Raw genomic sequence first — 15,029 nt, 5'->3', positions numbered from 1 at the left:
TCTCCAGTGCACATGGAACATTCTCCAGTACAGATCATATGCTAGACCACAAAATAAGCCTGTATTTAAATTTAAATTTAAATTTAGAGAAAATAAATTTAAGAAATTTAAGAAAACTACAATTATATCAAGCATCTTCTCCAGTCACAATGTTAAGAAACTAGAAATCAATTATAAGAAGAAAACTGGAAAATCCACAAATATGTGGAGATTAAACAACATGTTACTGAACACCCAATGGGTCAAAGAAGAAATCAATTGAGAAATTTAAAAAACATACCTTGAAACAAATAAAAATAGAAACACAACATACCAAAACCTATGAGATGCAACAAGAGCAGTTATAACAGAAAAGTTCATAGCAATAAACGCCTATATCATGAAACAAGAAAGATTCCAAATAAACAACCTAACTTTACACCTCAAGGCACTAGAAAAGGAACAAATGAAGCCCCAAATTAGAAGTAAATAACAAAGATCAGAACAGAAATAAATGAGACTAAGACAACAGAAAATATCAATAAAACTAAGAGCTGGTTTTTTAAAAAGATAAACAAAACAAATTGACAAAACTTTAGCTAGATTTACCAAGAAAAAAAGAGAACTCAGAATCAGAAATGAAAGAGGAAACATTATAACTGATACCACAAATATGAAGGATCATAAGAGACTACACTGAACAATTACACACCAATAAAATATACAACCCAGAAGCAATGGATATTCCTAGAAACATAAACCTGCCAAGACTGAATCCTGAAGAAATAGAAAATCTGAACAAATCAATTGCCAGTAAGGAAATTCAATAAACAAACAAACAAACAAACAAACAAACAAAAACTTCCTAACAAACAAAAATTCAGGACCAGATGGCTTCACTGATGAGTTCTACCAAACATTTAAAGAATAATTAACATCAACCATTCTCAAAGTCTTTCCAACAACAGAGTAAAATGGAACATTTCCAAACTAATTTTATAAGGCCAGTATTACCCTGATACCAAAACCAGACAACAGCACCATAAGAAAATTACAGGCCAATAATCCTGATAAACATAGTTGCAAAAATCCTCAACAAAACATTAGCAAACTGAATTCAATAATACATTAAAGGGATCATACACAATGATTGAGTAGGATATATTACAGATTCAAGAATGGTTCAACGTTCACAAATCAATCAATGTAATATAGCACATTAACAAAATGAAGGATAAAAATCATATGATTATCTCAGTAGATGCAGAAAAAGCATTTTAAAAAAATTTAACAGCCACTTTTTGTAAAAACTCTCAACAAAGTGGGTATAGAGGGAATGTACCTCAACATAATGAAGACCATATATGACAAGCCCACAACCATCATACCCAACACTGAAAAGCTGAAAGCTTTTTCTCTAAGATCAGGAATAACACAAGGATGCCCACTCTCACCACTTTTATTTAACATGGTATTAGAAGTCCTAGCCAGGGCAATTATTTCAAGCAAAAGAAGTAAGTCCTCCAAGTGGAAAGGAACGCTATTTGCAGATGACATGATATTATATACAGGAAAACCCTGTTATATATAGAAAGACCCCTAAAGACGACACACAAAAAAACTGTTAGAACTTATCAAATATTCAGTAAAGCTGCAGGATACAAACTCAGTATACAAATATCCCTTGCATTTCGATACACTAAAAACAAATTATCAGAGAAATCAAGAAAATAATCCAATTACAATTCTATAAAAAAGAATAAAATATGAGGAATAAATTTAACTGAGGAGGCAAAAGACTTGTATACTGAAAACCATAAAACACTAATAAAAGAAATTAAAAACACAAATAAGTGGAAAGATATTCTATGCTCATGGATTGAAAGAATTAAAATTGTTAAAAAGTCCATACAGATACAGGTAGTCCAAAGCTATCTGCAGATTCAATGTGAAGTCTATCAAAATTCCAATGGCATTACAAAAAAACAGCCCTAAAATGTGTATGGAACCACAAAAGACCCTGAATAACCAAGGCAATCTTGAGAAAGAGGAACAAAGCTGAGGCATCATATGTCCTAATTTCAAACTATATTATAAAGCTATAGTAATTAAAACAGTAACATGTTGGCATAAAACAGACACATATATAAATGGAACAGAATAGAGAGACCAGAAGTAAACCCATGCATATTTGGTCAATTAATTTATGAAAAGGACCTGGGAATATACAATGAGAGAAGAACAGTCTCTTCAGTAAATGGTGCTGGGAAAACTGGACAGTCACATGCAGAAGAATGAAACTGGAGCACTTTACATCATACACAAAAATTATCTCAAAATGAACTAAAGACTTGAGCCTAAGACCTGAAACCATAAAACTCCTAGAAGAAAACATAGGTGGTAAACTTGACATTGGTCTTGGTAACAATTTTTTGGATTTGACACCAAAGGCAAAAGCAACAAAAGCAAATATGAACAATTGGGATTACATCAAACGAAAAAGCTTCTATAGAAACAATCAACAAAAAAAGCAACCTACCAAATGGGAGAAAATATTTGCAAATCATGTATCTGATAAGGGGTTAATATCCAAAATACATGAAGAATCTATATAGTGCAATAGCAAGAAACAATCCAATATAAAAATGGGCAGAGGATCTCAATAGACCTTTTCCCAAAGAAGACCTGTAGGTACATGAAATAGACCAACAGGTACATAAAAAGGTATTCAACATCACTAACTATCATAGAAATGCAAATCAAAACCACAGTGAAATATCACCTCTTACCTGTTATTTTCTTTCTTTTTTTTTTTTTTTTTTTTTAAATTTTTTTTTCAACGTTTATTTATTTTTGGGACAGAGACAGACAGAGCATGAACGGGCGAGGGGCAGAGAGAGAGGGAGACACAGAATCGGAAACAGGCTCCAGGCTCTGAGCCATCAGCCCAGAGCCCGACGCAGGGCTCGAACTCACGGAACGCGAGATCGTGACCTGGCTGAAGTCGGACGCTTAACCGACTGCGCCACCCAGGCGCCCCTTACCTGTTATTTTCAAAAAGATAGTAACAAGGGTTGACGAGGAAATAGAGAAAAGGGAACTCTTGTGCACTGTTGGTGGGAATGTAAATTGGTACAGCCACCATGGAAAACAGTCTGGAGCTTCCTCAAAGTAATTAAAAATAGAGATACCATGTGACCATATGATCCAGCAAATTCCACTTTGGGGTATTTATCCAAAGGAAATAAAAATATCAACTTAAAAAATATATATACACTGTTCACTACAGCATTATTTACAGTAGTCAAGACTGTACTAGAAGCAACCTAAGTGTTCACTGATAGATGAATGTATAAAGAAAATATGGTATATACACACAATGGAATATTATTAAGCCATACAAAAGGAAATGTTGCCATTTGTGACAACATAGATGGACCTTGAAGTCATTATGTGAAGTAAGAGAAAGACAAATATTGGATTATCTTAAATGTGGAAGCTAAACAAAAAGAAACACAAATTCATAAACACATAGAAGAGACTGGCAGTTACCAAGGGTGGGGGTGAGTAAAATGGGTGAAGACGGCTAAAATGTACAAAACTCCCATTATAAAATAAGTCCTGGGGACGTAATGTACAGCATAGTGACTATGATTAACAATGCTGTATTATATATTTGAAAATTGCAGAGAGAGATCTTAGAAGTTCTCATCACACACAAAAAATTGTATTTTTGTACCTATGTATGATGATGGATGTTAACTAGACTTATCGTGGTAATTATTTCATAGTAAAGACATCAAATAGATGTTATACACCTGAAGCTAATAGGTATGTCAATCATATCTCAAAAAATTTAAAATTTAAAGACGTATATAAAATCTATAGGTATATAAAAGTTTATAAGTATATAAAATCGATATTATTTTGAATGACTACTAATATTTGACTGTTGACTATTTGATAATTAATCTGTGGACTATATTTGCTACTATAAAAATATCTCAATAAACACTGTGGCACATTTTTATTTACTTGTCCTATTATTTCAGAACAAATTACTAAAATTAAAATCACTGATAGGTACATTTACATGTGCCAAATTGCCCTTCAGAAAGATTATACAAATTTACATTTCTAACAACAGTATGCGAAAATGAGTCCTCCCCCTCATACTCAATCTGAGAAGACAGGATATAATGTTGCTTCTAATTTGATCACTTATTTGATTCAGTATCTTCTCATTTTTCAATTGGTTAGTTAAACTTCTCCTCTCATCTGCCTCCTCAAGTCCTTTGCCTAATTTTACATTAGGAAATTGTCTTACCAATTTGTAAGAGTTCTTTTGATTCGAATACTAACCCCTTGTTTATGTGTTGAAATAGTTTTCTCATTTCATATCTTTCAAATTTGTTTATAGTGAGGTTTATTGGGCTATACAAATGTTTAGATCCAGGGACGCCTGGGTGGCTCAGTGGGTTAAGCGTCCAACTTCAGCTCAGGGCATGATATTGTGGTTTGTGGGTTCGAGCCCCGCATCAAGCTCTGTGCTGACTGACAGCTCAGAGCCTGGAGCCTGCCTCAGATTCTGACTCCCTCTCTCTGCCCCTCAGCTGCTCACACTCTGTCTCTTTCTCTCAAAAGTAAATAAACATTAAAAAAATAAAAAAACCAAATGTTTGGATCCAGTGAATCTCCTTTTATGGTCTTGATTTTAATGCACTGATAAGAAAGACCTTAGTAAAGATAATAAAATAACTTCCCTATGTTCTCCTCATATACTTTTATCATTTTGAGCTTTGATTAAAGCTTTAAATATAAAAACAAACTAATCTGTATTTTTTTAGTCTGTAGAGTGAAATATAAAAATTTATATGCTGTTCCACTGCCAATTATTATACTAAACTCATTCTTTCCCTTCTTTATTTCTGGAAATTTATATAGAGTTTGAACCTCTTACTTCATTCTACCATTTCTCTTACTTTTTTTTTCCACATCAATTCCACCAAATTATCTTTGACCTCCTCTCTTGAGCTGCTGATCCTCTTCATAAATCCAGTGATTTTTGCCCCCTGCAGTCTACTCACATTTACAAAAATTAGAGGCAAGTGTAGACCCAGTTGACAACTGTTAAAGTCTGTCTTCTCTCTTTTGTTACCTAGCACAGCACAGCAAGTGCCTTGAGGGATACTTCTAAGCAATTACTGCTCCCCTGACTTGACCCCACCCCACCAAGCCTCCCAGCACAGGAAATGGCTTTTCCCTCCTGCCTTGGCACGCTTAACCATTACTACAGGTTTCTTCTGCTTCTGTGGAAGAATGCTTTAGCACTATTCATATTAACTTTCTCAGTTTTGGAAGGATGATGGGGCACACGTGCAGAAGCATCTACACACGCCTGTTTGGTGTGGTAAGAGTTTTGGTTCCTAGAAATAGGGGTGGTAAGTCAATTAATGTTATTTTCATCTTTCAGGCAATTTTCTCTTTTCAAATACCCTGATAACAAAGTTCCCTCCAGCCAGGTTCCCCCATCTACCATTCACACAATTGTCGGCCAAGCTTCCCAGGCTGTGGAGAAGTTTCATAAAATAAAACTGTTTCTGCCTTATCACTAATTGCCTGCTACCTCTAGTCTGGGGTTCCTAGACTACTTATTTGAGGACAGCTTCAACATTCCATAAAACATGCAATTTACCACTGGGTGGAATGCTTTTGCTGGGTTTACTTTTGTGGCATTATCAACATTAGGTATTGGCATACTGTTAGTTAGACATTGAAACTGTTCAATAAAACATTAAATAATAACAGAAAAACCCAATTAAACACATTGGTAAGAGCCATTTGAGCTGAGGAAATCTTCATTTGGTACCCTCGAGCTCAATTGCTGAAAGTAAAGGAAAGCACTCCTTACTGTAAATAACTCCTTATTGTCTGAAATAAATGACAGACCTTGAGAAAAATACATAATTTCACTGTTGAGTATGTCAGTGAATTTATATGCTTATACATTAAAAACATTTTTTTGATTCATTTATTTATTTTGTGACAGAGAGAGAGAGAGAGAGTGTGTGTGTGTGTGTGTGTGTGTGTGTGTATACACTTGAGCACAAGCAGAAGGAAGGGCAGAGAGAGAGGGAGACAGAGAATCTTAGGCAGGCTCCACATGCTGTCAGTGCAGAGCCCGACACAGAGCTTGAACTCATGAACCGAACCACAAGATGCTGACATAAGCTGAAATGAAGAGTTGGATGCTTAACCAACTGACCCATCCAGGTGTCCCTATATGCTTACATTTTTTTATGTATAACTATTTCCAACATTTACAGAGCATAATAAATCATCACTGCATGAGGCCCCTTTAACAAAGACATGTGCATAAGAAAGAATTGTGTTAGCCATGTAAATTCAAGTAATCTATCAAATTATGTTTTCTAATTTAAAAATTTTTAAATGTGAAATTCTTGAATAAAATGCTGGTGGGTTTTCATAAAACATTAATTATATAATCAAGAGACCTGAGGGGAGAGAAATTATCCAATATTTTTAATCAGATCAAGATCAAACATTTTCAGATACTTTTTGCATCTAACAGTTCTGAATGTTCAACCATGAATCCTGTCAAATTTTAAGTTAATGGGTTTTCATTTTGGTCTTTTTTTACTGCATATTTAAACAATGTCAAGTCCAGTGCTCACTTCGGCAGCACATATACTAAACAATGTCAAGTCCAGGGCCCATTTACTCATTCTTTATTTTTCCCACCTTTAGAAATCAGTATGTCCCTTCCACTCACATCTGATCAGGTAAAGCAAGTCATGGTCATGCCTAGCTTCAAGGTGGTAAAGAGTGTAATCATCCCGTATGTTCAGGAAAGGCAGGATAACAGGAAATACGAACTCTAGTGAAGCTACCAAGCTACCTAAGCTTTTTTTTTTAAGCTTTAAGTTTTTTGTTTTTTGTTTTTTTTAAAGCTATAGGATTGCTCAAAGATCATTTCTTTAAGTGACGAATTTTTAAAGAGAAAATTATTTGTGGGGTGCCTGGGTGGCTCAGTCGGTTGAACACTGACTTCAGCTCAGGTCATGATCTCACAGTTTGTGGGTTTGAGCCCCACATCGGGCTCTGTGCTGACAGCTCAGAGCCTGGAGCCTGTTTTGGATTCTGTGTCTCCCTCTCTTTCTCTCAGCCCCTCCCCTGCTCACACTTTGTCTCTCAATCTCTCTCTCTCAAAAATAAAATGAACATAAAAATTTTTTTTTAAAAGAGCAAATCATTTCCCACCTCTCTAAAATGTCAGCTATATACAAGTTTCTGGGTTCTCCTCCCCTATTCCTTTTCATTTTTACATGCTCGTAATCATACTCTAAATACTAGTCTTTGTACCGATCATCATGTCATATCCATTTTCTATATTGCTAAAGAATCTTTATAATCTTTTATTCTGGTGTAATATTTAAAGTGGAATTTTTCAATTAAATTTATTCTTAGAATATCTAATAAATTCCTATTCTGATTTCAAGTTTGTATTCAATCTAATTCTTAACCCTGTTTAAAGAAAATAAACCAATAAAACAATGCATATCGTGTCTTAGCACTTGTAGGAAAACCTGCTACTTCTGGACCTTCCTAAAATGCAGATTGTTTATGGCCAAACATAAAAGCCACTCAGTTCTGAAAAATTCTAAAGACACAGTTAATTCTAACATAAAAAGTAAGTGGCTTGAAAATCCCAGAAATAGAAAAGAGCAGAAAACAACTAAAGGAGTATGATTAGTAAATTGCCCAAATATATTATATCTAAAGATGTCCAATTTTAAGAGAGGAGTACAGCAGTTTAAGAAAATCAATTTTACTTTCTAAAATTCCATCTTATAAAACCAACAGGTAAGAAAGTAATGTAAGATAATCCTTCAGTTAGTGAAAGTATTTACTACAAATTTCCATTTAATGACAAGTTCCCTTAAGTCAGTTGGAAATAAAATACACAAAAATTAAATTTGCTTCAAAGCTGTTCAGGCATATCCCTAGAATAAAAAGGAGCAATTCCTGTGCTGAATTTTAGGATATGGAAACAACAGGCTCAATTATGAATAGTGACTATAAATAAAAGGCAAGAAGAAAATATATACATTCAAAACTGAGCCATTGGCAAGAAAGCGGCTTTCAAACAATTTCTTAGTTGTTAAGGAAAAAAATCTTGAGAATGCTTCAAGGGAATCTAATAACATTTTTTACATAAAGAAAAAATATATACATTTAAAACATGTGTCCTACCATTTGTACTTCAATATCACCTTGTTCCTCAACTTTTGTTTCTTCCTCACAAACTGATACAGACTCACATTCTCGTTGTTTATACTCTTCTTGGAGCTCTTTGCTGATTTCTGCTTCTCCCTTCTGAACTTCATCTTTGACAAAGTGAGTTACTGTGGCAGTATGTCCTTGTAATGATGCTGAAACAGGGCGCAGTGGTGTGGCATGGTCATAGTGAGTATGCAGGAGTCGTATAGCAATGCCACTTGTTGCTAAAATCCTTGGAATTTCAAATCTAATTTGTGTTTCAGAGAATCTGACACTTCTGTACCTGTTAATGATTTTAACAAAAAGGTGAGACTGTAGAAAACGAAGTCTGCTGAGAATCTATACCTAAGCAAGATTTCTCTCCACTTTAATTTTGCCACAGGTTTGAGTCCCAACCCATGCCTGCTTGCTTGCTTTGCAATTTGGACCCAGTTGCTAGTGTTAATCCTTCTCAAAAACACTCTCTTGGGATGTATGACCCCATACTCTTCTCTTCCATCTCAGGCAGGTCCTTCTTTGTTTCCCCTGTATGGCTTTCTTCCTAACTGTCCCTTAAATGTTGATATTATATTACTCAGTTCTCTATCCAGGCCCTCTTTCTTTCTCCCTCTACATATTCTCCTTGGATCTTATTTTGATGGCTTCAATCATTACTTATGTAATCTGGCATTTTTAACATGAGTTCTATGTGTCTTGGGATGGGGTAGTGGGACAGAAGAGGGATCCCTGAATCGGCTTTAAGAGGCCCAAAAATGCCCTTACCTATGATGAGTGTATGTAATAAAGTTTGTAAGAGTCTATGACTCCCAAAAAGTTAAGAACTACTGATCTATATGATAATGACTCCCCAAAATAGATCAACTCAGATTTTTTCAGTGCCTTCAGACAGTTGCACTGGGATATTTCACAAGTACTTCAAACTCAACAGACCCAACATTAAACTCGTCATGCCTGCAGCCCCCCTCATTATCATCAAATAAAACAAAACTTGTTTCTGCCTCCACTATTCACTATCTTAGTAAAAAGACACCATCTAATTCTCTTCTAATTCTCTTCTTAAATCTGGACAGTTAATAGAGGGCTATTCATTTTACTTCTTTAAAAATTATACAGAGTAATTTCTTTTTTTTTTTTTTCATGTTTATTTATTTTTAAGAGAGAGAGAGACAGAATGTGAGCAGGTGAGGGGCAGAGAGAGAGAGGGAGACACAGAATCTGAAGAAGGCTCCAGGCTCTGAGCTGTCAGCACAGAAAATGGGGGTTCATTTAATAAGCCAATATTTATTGGGCACAGAATGGTTCATTTTATGCCAGCTTGACAGAGTCACAGTGATGGGGTTTTAGAGTGATGGGGTCCCAGAGCCGATGGCCAAGAAATAATTCTTGAGACGTCTTTGGTGCCAAAGGGGTGATTGTATTAAAGCACAGGGACAGAACCCAGGGGCAGGAAGAACTAACTGCACTGGGTTGTGAAGAATGACTGGTTATATACGATGGAGTATGGGGGAGGTAAAGTCAGGAGGAAGTTTCTTAAAGGGTTTCCATCTGCTAAAGAAAACTCAAAGTTTACTCTATACAGAGTAATTTCTATAGGCAACACATTTTACAATGAAAAGGGTTATATTAATACACTGTCTCATTAGATTTAAACCACAGAGTATTTTACAGCAAATGTAACTTGGAAAGTATTTTGTCCATTCCTGTTACTAAATATCAAAATTAAAGTCCAATTCTTTCCACTATCATATGACTAGTCTTTTCAGAGCTGGGACCAGAACCTAGGCCTCCTAACTTTTACTTTGCAATTTTTTCCCCCTAGAACTCACTGCCATACTAACTCAATTAATTTGAACTGTTGAAGATTAAATAGCAGAAGTGATTATAAATTTATCATTATCACTCTCATTTCTCAGAAAGATGTTATTACCTGTAAATAAGTGGGGAAACATCACTTAAATATATACATAATATAAATATATTTTTTATAATTAAATAAAATTTATATAATTTATATAATTATACACCATATATTTAATTACATATAATATATATAATTATATATACAATTATTTATATAATTTATATAATTAAATATAATTTATATATATATGTATTTTTTAAGTACTATTTAAAAAGTTCACAAAGATTTTTAAAGTTTTAGATTGCCATGTAGAAAGCACCTACCACCCTATGGGGGGTGTGAATTAAGTGGGTAAAGAAAAGGGGAAGACATTTATCTATTCAGCATTTGTTTGTACTAAACATCATGCTATGATTTTTATATTAATATTTAACCTTCAACCCAATCCTATTAAGTTAAGTAATATAATCATCAGTTGACCATTGATATAATGAAGCTCCAGAAGGCTAAGTAACTTGCCTCAGGTAAATAAATGGCAGTTCTGTGATTCAAACTCCAGCTGGCTGACTTCCTAACATAGGTTTTATCCATGTATACCACACTATTATGCAAAAGACATATGCCTGGTCATCATGATGTGACTCCCAATGTCTTTTGACCTACAGTATCACCCATGGGAATACCTTGGATTCTTCTTGAGGTTTGCCCACACATATAGAGTAACATTTTCATCTTGAATGACTTTTTCCATATTTCCACTGTCCAGATCTGCTAATGTACTAGCTTGCTGTAACAGAAAAAGAAAACATTATAAAAGATTAGAGGCCTCATAAATTATGCAACTTACAAGAGTCATTTCATTACTTAGGTGTTAGATTCCCTTTATTACTTAAAAGAGTAATTTGGGTAAAAATATCAAACTAACAAAAAATTGCTTTAAAAAATTCTCTGAATGATACAAATGAACTTCAATGATACAAATGTGCTTCACCTTTGCACTCAGTTTCCCTTACAGTCTCTAAGGATTAAAATTGCTCCTGTATTCCCAGGATTACTGTTAAAATTTTAGCATTATCATGATTACCATGAACCCTTTTCAATTTTAGCATTATCATGATTTTTCATCTTAACTATACACCTGCTTCTTTATCTGTACCTTATTAAAATGTAGATCATGCTACTGCAAAAGTTAGTTCATTTCTGAACATTATCAAATTTAGAAAACAAAATTTCCAGTTTATGAAATCCAAATGAGTCATGTTTCATTAGTCTGACACTTGATGTCCAACATTAAACGCACAATTTAAGAATGTTCTTAAGAATGTTTGATAAAAACAAATAGAGCTTGTTGCATGTTAGCTCTCTTAAATGCCTCAAATAAGTCAATACTGTATGTGTATAGCTGCCATATTGTAAAACCTTAGAAGTACTGGAGATTGAATATATTGTTAATTTTTAAAAAGTCATTGATCCCCCACACTTTTTTCCTTAAAAGGTGACATTACCTTTTGAAGTATCCAGAATAGCTGTCTTGTAGAACACTGTGAATTTATCTGATTGTTTCCTCATGGTATTGTTTAACTTGCTTTTCTATCCCCTTTATTTTTTGTAACTTTTTTGAAAGTTAGGTGTGTACATAGGCTTAGTTATTTTTGGCAAGAAGGCATTGGACCTTATGTTGTGTTCTTCATGTTGCATCCTATCAGGAGCTCTATGATGTCCCACTATTAACAATGTGGACTTGATCACTTGGTTAAGGTGTAAGTACCCATATTCTCCCAGTTAGAAAGTATACTTTTCCCCAATCAATAAATAATCTGTGGCCTAATACTTTGGCACTAGGAGAATCAGGTGTTCTTCAACAACTTTCACCTAATTATCTAGGTGAAAATGATCCTTATCATTTATTACAATTGGGGACTGAAAAATGGTGACTTTCTAACTTACAATTCCTTCTACATTTATCAGATGGCATTCTTCTATAAAGAACTCTTCTTTCCCCTTACTCCACTGTCCCCCTTCCTTTTTGGAGTTATCACTTTAGACCCATGGATTTTTCTTTATTTAATGCGTTATAATCAATTATGATTATTCTTTCTGATATTCAAATTATTGCAAATTTGAACAGTGAGAGCTTCTTTAAGCTAGTTCTATGCCTTTGGATATGACTCCAATAGTGTGTAAGTATTTATTTGCTTTCTAGCACAAGATAATTCAATCTCATCTTTCACTGTCCTTGCTCCAGACCCAGAATCAGCTGTTTACCCCAGTTAGACTTGGTTCCATCTTAAGGATTAAAAAGGAATCTGCTTCATACTGATATCTCCACTTCAAATTTAACATTACAGTATTTTTTTCCTAATCTTTTACATACTGTTTTTCTCTTAAAATAATCTTGATTACTAATAATTTTAATACACTTCCTTGTTTTTCTTAAAATACAAATCAAAGAGTTGCAAAATTATATGAATATTACTAACAATAAATTTAGTGAAATTTAAGCCTTCTTCGCGTTTCTTTTTGTAGTTAGAACATATGCTACCAACACTATACAGAGGACTATGTTCTAGACCAAAATAAACCAAAATAACCACAAACCATGTGTGACCTTAAGGCTGTTTTCTGATTAGAGGACAAAATAAAACAAAAACGGCTATAGAAGACATTCATGGGATATTAGCCAACATTTAAATATGGACTGGATATTAGAGTATGGAATTGTTACTTCCTAAGGTATAATAATGATTTTACAGTTATTTCGATATTATTTTTAGCGATAAGATATTTGGGAAAAATAGAGTGACTACCAATAATTATAATTGTTTTCAACTCATTTATCTAGAGTAGTGAATATCTAACATACAATGTTTAGCGAATTTATTTTCATAGTGATCCCACTAAACCTTAGCAAGTATAAGGAAAAAACTGGACTTTAACTACATTGATAATGCTTCTTTTTCTTTAGAAATATTTATGGTTGGGGGCACCTGGGTGGCTCAGCTGGTTGGGCGTCTGACCCTTGGTTTCAGCTCAGGTCATTATCTCACGTCACAGCTCATGGGTTCAAGCCCCGCATCACAGCGTGCAGCCTGCTTGGGATTTCTCTCTCCCTCTCTCTTTGTCCCTCCCCGGCTTGCTTTCTTCTCCCTCTCTCTCAAAAAATAAACATAAATAAAAATTTGGAAAAAAGAAGTATTTATGGTTGTTAGATCTGGATAAATGTATGTGCCTCATATTATTCTACTGACTTTTCCATAGCCTTTTAATTAAAAAAAGATACTAGATGTTTTATTATGTAGCATAAAGTTTTCATTCTTATAAAAGTTAATCATAAGTTATGAGTAAAATAATCACACTTACTCTGAGAAGTCGTTCTGTGGCTACATTGAACTTAAGATGGAGGAGCTCCTGAAGCTCTAGAATTGATCCTCGGTATTGTATTACAGTTTTATCTTCCAAATCATATGATGGCGTTTGCAATAAAAGTAATCTCAACTTCTCAATTAACTATAAAGTAAAATGTAAAGTAAAAATTTACTCTAAGAATAAATTAAACTTCTGACAAATAGTCAAAGAAAAAGTGAAAAGGCAATGTTCTATCACTTTAGAATTGACGAACACATCGTATCATCAGTAAAACATAAAAATCCTTTCTTGTGTTAATTGTATTATTTAAGATCATGGAAAAATAAAAATATTTCCTCCAGATACTCTTTTATAAAAATTCTCAACTATTGGCAAGTTATAGAGGAGGCATAGCTTGGATGCTGAAGACAATGGAACAATAGAAATAGTGATATAACAATAATGAGGAGGAGGGACACCTAGGTGGCTCAATCAGACAAGTGCCCAACTTTGGCTCAGGTCATGATCTCACTCACAGTTTGTGAGTTCAAGCCCCAAGTCCGGCTCTGTGCTGACAGCTCAGAGCCTGGAGCCTGCTTCGGATACTGTGTGTCTCTCTCTCTGGGCCCCTCCTCCACTTGCTCTCCGTTTCTCTCAAAAATAAACATTAAAAAAATTTAAAACAAGCAAATAAACAATAATGAGGAGGAGAATGAGAAGGTGGAAGAGCAGATAGTTACTAATATGTACCGAATGTTTATATAGGTGCCCACGGCAGGCCACCCCCAAATGTAGCACAATGGCATATTGATCATTTTGAATTGAAGCTACTTGAGAAGCAACCAGTGTAAAGACACTTGCATCCTCCTCTGTCTCCTGAAAGCAGGAAACAAATCTCCCGTATGAAAATACCTTCCCTGTACTAAGAAGTAAAAAGACCAGAGATACGAACTTTAAACTCAAGAAAACTGTAGAAATAAACCTTGTTATTTTTTTTTTTTTTTTACTAATCTACCACATCAGACCAAACTCCACTTAGAATTCCTTACTAACTAAAGCTCACAAACACCTATTTTCCTTATCTTGTAAATTCCTCACAAATTGATTGTCTAAAATGTATAAAAACTGCCTGCCTCGGTCATTTCTTTGGGTCTCAATTTCATTATTGGGTCTCCATGCACGTCTCATATGTATTGAATTCTCAGTCCAGCTGAAAGAGCTTGAAGGATATAAGAATTTCCCCTCTCCTACACTTACTATGTGCCAGGAACTGTTCTAAATGTTTATGTTTTAATTCATTCTATCTTCATCATAACTCTATGAGGTAGATACTGTTATTATGCCTATTTTTATAGATAAGGAAACTAAGGCAGTCTGATTCCCTTGGTAAGGAGTTTGAAAGACCCCACTCCTTCCTAACAGCAAGTGAAAAGCTCAACAGACTGAAAAATCAACAACTCTTCTTTGATCAACAAGAAGGGAGGAGACTGGGCAAACGCCTGATCTCAAGACTGGGAAGACCTGTAAGTGAACAGAGGGAGCT

At 34.5% G+C, this 15,029-nt stretch overlaps 1 protein-coding gene across 11 annotated transcripts in view; it reads right to left on the bottom strand.

Annotated features, from left to right (window-relative positions):
* Window positions 1–15,029, bottom strand: part of DNAI7 (dynein axonemal intermediate chain 7) — a 74,541-nt gene that overhangs the window by 28,992 nt on the left and 30,520 nt on the right. For 10 of the 11 annotated variants that reach the window (XM_086713826.1, XM_086713828.1, XM_086713820.1 and 7 more), the window contains 3 exons: window positions 13,502–13,648; window positions 10,825–10,928; window positions 8,254–8,563 (listed from right to left, as the gene is read on the bottom strand). In XM_086713826.1, coding sequence (XP_086569952.1) covers window positions 8,254–8,563; window positions 10,825–10,928; window positions 13,502–13,648 — 561 coding nt within the window. Of the gene's footprint in view, window positions 1–8,253; window positions 8,564–10,824; window positions 10,929–13,501; window positions 13,649–14,022; window positions 15,019–15,029 lie in introns of those variants that run through there. The other variant, XM_086713827.1, reaches the window with a different exon arrangement.

The sequence above is a fragment of the Puma concolor genome, chromosome B4 (genome assembly GCF_028749965.1).
Source record: "Puma concolor isolate L17-30 chromosome B4, mPumCon1.1.hap2, whole genome shotgun sequence".
Lineage (NCBI taxonomy): Eukaryota > Metazoa > Chordata > Mammalia > Carnivora > Felidae > Puma > Puma concolor.
Note: the sequence above shows the minus strand (reverse complement) of the source record. Positions and strands in the feature narration are given on the sequence as shown.